Genomic DNA, 8,811 nt, shown 5'->3' with positions numbered 1-8,811 from the left:
TCAATTTTTAAAAAATTTTGTATTTTACATAAATTACATAAAATTTGACATGTTTTTTGAGGTTAGAAAAAAATCCTGACGTGATGGAGCAAATCTGACTTCGGATTCGTGTTTAGCGCATCAAAATACATAGGGGTATGGTACTGTGGGCTTTCGCGCAGGGTACTTTTCTTTTTTCGTGGGGCTGTGTTGGCGAACGTATCAATTCGTATATATTGCCGACATAGCGCGAATGTATAGGCAAATATTAATTGATGAACAAGACCTCGACTACCAACGTATCTTATGGCGTTCAAATGTAGACGATCCCATCAGTGAATATCAATTGCTTACAGTCACATACGGAACTCGCTCTGCTCCGTTCTTAGCACTGCGAGTTCTTAAGCAATTGATTGAAGATGAGGGTCATGCTTTTCCGCTAGCTTGTTTTGTACTTGAAAATAATATCTACATCGACGATTTTATGTTTGGATCGGATTCCTTACATTCTGCGCGTATAATTCGTGATGAGGTAATATTTTTGCTTCGAAAAGCGAAATTCGAACCAAGGAAATGGGCAAGCAACTGTTTTTCATTGATCTCAGATATAGATCCTCAAGATCATGGCCTAGCATGGACTGCTCAATCACCGGATGGTGAGGGAATCAAAGTTTTAGGGTTGGAATGGAATCCATCGACTGATGAGTTTCAATTCAAAGTTCAATCAATTTCTGTTGAAAAAATAACAAAACGGTCAATACTTTCGATTATATCTAAATTTTACGATCCTGTTGGGTGGATATCCCCTGTGATTATCGTAGGAAAAATTTTGATGCAAAAGCTTTGGAGACTTAATTGCTCATGGGATGACGAACTTCCGAAAGAATTAAATATAATTTGGTCCGAATTTGTTTTATCTTTACCAGATTTGAGTGGCGTTAAAGTGCCGCGTTGGATTCAACTTGCTCCCAATAACACTGACGTTCAAATGCATGGCTTTTCCGATGCTTCGGAATTAGCTTATGGTGCTGTTCTTTATTTGCGTATCACCACTTCATCAGGTGAAGTGATTGTAAATTTACTTGCTAGTAAAACCAAAGTTGCACCCATCAAGCAATTAAGTCTACCCCGTCTTGAACTCCAAGCAGCCGTATTGCTTGCTCAATTGATTGAAAGCGTTCGCGAAGCTAAATCTTTATTTTTTCATTCGATTCATTGTTGGACGGATTCCACAATTGTTCTTGCCTGGCTTAAAAAACATCCATCTGACTGGAAGACGTTTGTGGCAAACCGAATTTCTGAAATACAGACTTTGCTACCAGATTGTACATGGCGTCATATTTCTTCAAAAAATAACCCGGCTGATATTTCTTCACGCGGAGTAAGTCCAAGTGAATTAATAAATTCTAATCTTTGGTGGAATGGGCCAAAATTGTTAATTCAATCAGAAAATGAATGGCCAATTTCAAATTCGCACTCTGACCTTCAAACTGATCTTGAAGCTAAGATTCATATTCATCTTGTAAATGAGTCAAATTCTAAAATTTTAATAAATGAGCTAGCTTTGAGATATTCATCATGGACAAAATTACTTCGAGCAATTGTAATTCTAAAGCGTTTTGTAAAGTGGTTAAAACTACGTTATATTGATCACAACTCTGAATCAATAAAGTTTCCAATAATAGCGTCAGAACTAGAGTCGGCTCAAAAATTTTGGTATCGATATTTGCAATCAGTGCAGTTCGCGTCAGAAATCGATACTCTAAAAAAATCACTACCCATACCGAATAAAAGTAAATTGAAATCGTTGACACCTTTTATCGATCATGAGGGACTTTTACGTGTAGGAGGTCGATTAGAAATCGCAGAATTATCGTACGAAACAAAACATCCGATTATATTAGAACCTCATTACATTGTTAAATTAATAATAACCGAAATTCATAAGAAAAACTTCCATTGCGGACTACAATTTACATTAAATACACTTAGACAATCTATATGGTTAATACATCCCCGACCAATGATCAAATCTGTGATTCATCACTGCATTGTGTGTATTCGCGATCGAGCTAAAAGAGCAACACAATTAATGGCAAATTTACCGCAACATAGAGTTGTAAGACCCGAACGTGCTTTTTCCGATTGTGGTGTTGACTACGCGGGCCCTTTACAAGTTCGCATGGCCGGCGGTCGCGGCATTCGCAGTCAACCGTGCTACATTTGCGTATTCGTGTGTTGCGCTGTAAAGGCAGTACATTTAGAAATAGTAACATCTCTGACGACTGATGCCTTTATTTCCGCTTTTCAGAGATTCTGTTCTATTCGGGGCCTTCCCGGTAGACTTTATAGCGATTGTGGGACAAATTTTAAAGGAGCGAGTCAAGAACTTAATTCTGCATTTGAGAGGGCAATAAATTCAATCGAGTTTCAGAACTTAATCGCGAATGATCGTATACAATGGAATTTCAATCCACCCGCAGCTCCCCATTTTGGAGGGCTGTGGGAGGCTGCGGTTAAAAGTATGAAAATTCGCCTCGTCAAAATCTTTGGAAACCATACCCCTACCTACGAAGAATTAATAACATCAATTTATCAAATTTCTGCAATGTTAAATTCACGACCGTTGACCCCTGTTACAGACGATATTAATGATCTGAATGTATTAACTCCAGGCCATTTCCTCATTGGAGAATCTTTCTCTTCAATTCCAGCACCGTCACTTGTTGAGTTAAATTACAACAGATTATCACGTTGGCAACAAATGCAGCAATTAGCTGAAATATTTTGGAATCGTTGGTCCAATGATTATTTGCTGAATTTGCAACAACGCGTAAAATGGCAAAATTTAGAAGATTCAGTTATTAAAGGTCAAATGGTTTTACTTAGAAAACCCAATTTGCTTCCAACGAAATGGATTCTGGGGCGAATACAAAAAACACGAAAAAATTCTGATGGTTTAATTCGAACTGTTAATGTAAAAACAGCCACTTCTGAATATTGGCGACCAATTACCGAATTGGTACTCTTACCTTTTTATACTTCCGAAAACGAAAAGAACATCGAATCTAATTGCGAAAATTAGCTTTGTAAAATTTACGAATTACGAAAATCTACGTTTAAATGTTTTAATATGAATATTGTTAAATTTACGAAATATATGAATCATTGTTAATTTTAGGTATTTGAATCCGAGGAATTCAAGGCCGGCGGTCTTTTTGAGATTATAATTTATTTTAATTTGAATGAAACTCCCGCCAAATAGTTCGATAAAAAATTGTATAATGGCGGATGGCGCTGATGAGTGCGTGTGTGTGCATTTTTAAGATAGATAAAAAATGTCTCTCGACAAGTGAAAAACGTTCTCATAACGTTAAATTTAATTGTTAAACTGTAATTTTATACCAAACAATAATTATATTTTAAATACTAAAGTTGATTAAATTAAAGTGTGTTCAAAATATATCAGTTATTTGAAACTGTGATAATATCTATTTTCCCATCCTTTTTGTAACTCTAATGACGCATTTTGTGCATTGCGCGAATTCGAGTCCTGGAAATTCTCTATAAACAATTCATTCTTTAACACATTCCTGACAAGAAAACAAATCGATTGATGTATATACGAAGTATATATTTTATTAAAATTTATAAAATTAATAAATATTTTTCTTTTTCACAAAAAATTCAAATTTTTGAATTTTTGAATTTCAATTTCAAAATTTTGTACGTGAATTACCTCACGAATTTCTATTTATATATTGAGGAAGCTAAATGGTCATGAAATGAACAACTTGTTTAAAAATTTATTTGTTTAAGATTTGTAAAATTTGATTTATATGACATGTAATTTTCATTGGTTTTATTTTATTGAAATTTTTATTAAGTTTCATAAGTTCTTTTTGCAATGAATATTGAATTACATTTTCAATTAATCATTAATTGAAAGTAAGAAGAAGGAAATTGGGAAAAGGGTGGTTAAAAGATTATTTGTTTTTATTTGTTTTATGAAATTTTCTAAAAAGAAAGTATTTAGATATAATAAAAAAATAAAGAATTTATATCGCCTCTGAGATGTTTCTGAAACAAAGTAAAACTATATTAGATTCTATTCCATGATTTTACAATATAGTTTATAATAAGAATTATAATTAATTCAGCATATTCAATTAATAACAAAATGAAATCTATTTAATTAGGAATAAAATTGTATTTTTTAATTTTTAAATAAAGAAAGCCTAGTTTTATTAGAATCCATTATTATGTTTAATATGAGACATACGAAGTCTATTAATGTGAACGATTTTTGGTGTTTTATTTATTTTAATTTTAATATTTCCTTTTGATAAAATTTCTAAGACTTCATGAGGTCCTGTATATTGATTAGCCTAATATTGATTTACTAATTTTTTAGGTTCGGGACCTTGTAGTAAGAATACACTATCACCAATTTTAAAATTTTAGGGATTTAGCCTTTGATCATAGTAAGTTTTGGTTTTTTGTTTTGATATTATTAAATTTTTATGTGCTAATGCTTGAATTTCGTGTAATTTTGTCACTAAATTAATTAAGTAATTGTCATAGGTTTTGAGTTTTTCCTTCTCTAGGAGGGGTAAGCTGGATGGTAACCTTGCTAATCTTCCGAAGACAAGTTCATAAGGAGTGAATTTTGTTTCTTCATGAACACTGGTGTTGTAGAACATTGCTAGTTCTAGCAAGTCGTCCCATTGTGAATTTTTATTAACAAATTGTTTTAAATATTCTGCAAGAACGTGATAAGATCTTTTTAGTGAACCATTCGACTGAGGATGGAAAAAAGTTATTTTAAATTGTCTGATTCTAAATCGTTTAGCGAGTCGTTTCATGAGATTACTTAAGAAATTTGTTCTCTGGTCTGTTAGTACACCTTTTGGAGATCCATAAATACATATAAATCTTTTAACAAATGCATCTGCATATAAATACTTGCTTGCTGATTTGGTAATGGTATTGCTACTTAGAATTTAGTAAGACAATCTTGAATGGTTAAAATACATTCGTTTCCTGCATTAGTAGTTGCTAAAGGTCCAACAATGTCCATTGAAATTTTTTCAAAAGCTGTTCCTGGGGTATCAGTAATGATCATAGGGTTTTTAGTTTTTACACGAACTAATTTTTTCAATTGACACTGTAGATAAACTTGTATGTACTTTTGAAAATCAAGTTTCATATTTTTCTAAAAGAATTTCTGCCTAATTCTACTATACGTTTTTGTGACTCCTTTATGGCCACCTATAGCAGAGGAATGTGCTTTTTCAATTAGTATTTCTCTTTGATCTTTTGTTGCATATTGAATATAACCTTTACAAATAATTATTTTTGTTCTAGAACCTTCGAAAATTTTCTTCAAAATTAATTCGATATCTTGCCAATTGACATGATTTATGTTAGCTGTTTTCGCGATACTAACTGATTTTAATTGTAGATTTTCAGCTAAATTCCTAAATGATTGAATTGTCTTCTTGATGTTATATGTTATTTGGGAAATGTTTTCATTTGGTTCTGAGGCAATGGGTAATGCAATATGCAAAAAATTTCCTTTTTTAAATTCTTTAGCTTCATTTATTACAAGATTATTAAATTGAGGAAGATCATTTTTGCTATTTAAACTTCGAGAACCATTATCCATGGGTATACAAGAGGTTGTTAAGAAATATGCATAATTGTCTTTTCGCATTCTTAATTGATCTTTACATTCTACCACATTATTGCTGTGAAATTGATTTATTGAGTCATCTGTTTTGCTTTCTTGTTGGATATCTAGAGAGAAATTGGGAGGGATTTCAGGAGGGGGCTCTGGAGGGGGACGTTGATTGCTGTCAAAAGCTTCATTTTGAAGATGTGGAAAATAGGATTCTTCTATATCATCTGAATCACTTTCATAAATTTCTTCAAATTTTTTATTTTCTTTATTTCCTTCAAATTTTTCAGTTCTTTCTATTATATTTTTATCTGAGGATTCTTGAAAATTGTCGTCACTAAAATCAGCTTGTCTTTCAACAAAAGGTTGATATTTATTATTATACACTGGATATGAGTCTTCTTCTGATTCTTCTTGCAAAGGAATTTGTTTTGTAGGTCTACCTCTTTTTTTTAGTTGGTGAGTCTTGATCATTTTTTAAATCAATTTTGCGCGGTCTTCCTCTTTTCTTTTTTAATTTTTGAATGTTGACGTCTTCATTGTAGTTTATATTTTGCAATTTTTCGCGATTACGCAGATTTCGAACATTTTCTTGAATTTGAGTAGGATTTTGAAACCTTTCCTGATGGTGAGTGGTTTTTGCAGAATTTCTTACACTTTTTACACTTGTTTGCATTATTAATTTGTTCGTACCTTTGTTGAGTTGATTTTTCCGACTTTGTGGTCTTACTTCAGATTGGTTCACTGGTTTCATTTTTTCTTTGGAATTAAAATTCGTGTTTTCTTCTTGATTTATTTTCTTTAATTTTCCTCTAGTAGTAACAGCATTGAATTTTTGACTTTCCATTGGGAGTTTTATTTTATTGATAATTTCAAAAAATTCCTTATCACAAATCACTAGTTTCATAAATAGGAAATTTTTTATAAAAATTTACAGAGATTTTTAATGCCTTTAATTTTTGTTGTATCAGTTATCACGTTTGTTATTTTTCAATAAGGCATGCTTCTTCAGCTGCAGACACGGTGTTGACGTTTATTGTCTCATTTGGTTCTTTTTCAATTTCATCATAATTAATATCTTCATCACAAATTAAATTGTTATCACTTTTTATGCCATTATAGTTACCTGTATTGCCATCATCATCATCATTATCATAGTCATCATCATTGTCATCTTCGTTGTTTTCTGTTTCGTCATCATTTTCTTCTTCTTCTTTATCTTCTTTATCTTCATCAACTTCTTCCTTTTCTTCTTCGTATCTTGGAATTATTCTTCGGAAATGATTTACTGGATTACGTGATAATGCATCTGCATTAACGTTCATTTTACCTGCTTTATACATCATTTCGAAATCATATTCCGATAGTTTGAGTTTCCATCTTGTAACTCGAGAGCAAGGATCAAAGGGACTGATTTTTCGGAAAAATTTTCTATAAAACGGCGATAATAACCTGCTAAACCCAAAAATTGTTTGATGTTTTTAACGTTTTTGGGTGTTGGAGAATTTTTTACCACAATAATTTTCTTTGGATCTGGTCTGACTCCGTCTTTATCGATTATGTGTCCTAAGTAGACTACCACTGGCCTAAAAAATTCACATTTGTCCGGTTGTAATTTTAAATTGGCTGTTTCTAGTCAGTTCATAAAATTTTCAAATTTTTCCTGATGTTCTTCTAAAGAATTTGCAAAAATAACTACATCGTCAAGATAAACAAATAATTCAGTTCCAATAAGTCCAGATAAACATGAATTCATCAACCTTTGAAAACAACTTGGCGCATTTTTTAATCCGAATGGCATTCGATCGAATTCGTAATGACCATAAGAGGTTGGAAATGCAGTTTTATGAGAGTCTATTGGGCTCATTTTTATTTGATGGAATCTGGAGGCTAAATCGAAAACCGAGAAATATTGTGCGTTTCTGAGAGTTTCCAATACTTCATTTATATTCGGTAAAGGGAAAAAATCTGTAATAGTTTTTTCATTTAATTTGCGAAAATCAAGCACCATTCGCCATTTCTTATTTCCCTGTGAGTCGTTTTTCTTTGGTACAATCCAAACCGGAGTATTATAAGGGGATTGAGATGGTTTAATAATGTTACACAGCCACAAAAAAAAAAATAAAATGTCTTGATCTGGGGTCGAGACATATGTATTCCGATGTATTTCGATGAGCTTAATCTGAATCTGCCATCAGAATTTGGCCAATGGGTCCTTGTTTCGCCCTAACCTCAAAAAATACGCTAAAATCGTTAAAATGGTCACTTTTGATTTATCAAAATTGAATCTAACCGCATATTGATAATTTTCTCAGATCCCTTAATTTAAAAAACTATTCTATAAGCTTTTCAATTGAAAATTCATATAAAACATTAAATATATCGAACCTAACCTCAAAAACACATCTAAGATTCCAAACAAATAAATTATACCATACACAGCGCAATAAAAAATAGGTAAGCTCATGAAAGTTACAACTTAGGTGTATCTATGATTGCTGATTACGAATCCGGTGTTAGTTTATCAAAATTCAAAATGTCGGATCCAATATGGCGGACAATATAATTAAAATTTGTTTGGATTGGCTTGAAAATCGTTACTCAGTCGTTTTTAGGGCCGCTGATGATGAATCCCATGTCAGTTTCTAAAAATTCAAAATGGCGGATCCAATATGGCGGTCTTTATTATTTTAACGATTTTTTAAAAATTTATTACTAACTGTTTTTCGGGACATTTGATAACGAATCCTATATCAAGTTTTATAATCTTAAAGTCTTACGAATTGTTAGAGAAAATTGTTAGAAAACAGTTCGTAAGACTTTAAGATTATAAAAATTAATATAGGAGAAAAAAAGTTATGTATTATGTTATCTTTTTTAATTATTGTATAGGCAACAGCTAAACGAACGCGCGTGTAGTTTCTCTTAGTATTAATAGATAATTAATTATAATACCTATAAACAATAAAAACGGGATTACACATGTGTAATCACAAAAATGAATTCAAATATTAAAAAAAACAGAATTTTATGCAAAAATTATGATTATAAAATAGAAACTATCAAATTATGCTTACTTTTTCGTTTAGTAAGAAAAATGAATTTCGTTAAAAATTAAAATTTACAAAATTTATCACTGCTTTGCTAACTCC

At 31.7% G+C, this 8,811-nt stretch overlaps 1 protein-coding gene across 1 annotated transcript; it reads left to right on the top strand.

The window, feature by feature from the left end:
- The first annotated feature begins 232 nt into the window (after positions 1 to 232).
- On the top strand, positions 233 to 3,064 carry LOC122510804. The gene has a single exon (XM_043625707.1). It carries the CDS (start codon positions 233 to 235, stop codon positions 3,062 to 3,064), a length of 2,832 nt encoding a protein of 943 aa, XP_043481642.1.
- Positions 3,065 to 8,811: the final 5,747 nt, after the last annotated feature.

Source organism: Leptopilina heterotoma, unplaced genomic scaffold (genome assembly GCF_015476425.1).
Source record: "Leptopilina heterotoma isolate Lh14 unplaced genomic scaffold, ASM1547642v1 Lhet_74, whole genome shotgun sequence".
Taxonomy (NCBI): Eukaryota; Metazoa; Arthropoda; class Insecta; order Hymenoptera; family Figitidae; genus Leptopilina; species Leptopilina heterotoma.
Note: the sequence above shows the minus strand (reverse complement) of the source record. Positions and strands in the feature narration are given on the sequence as shown.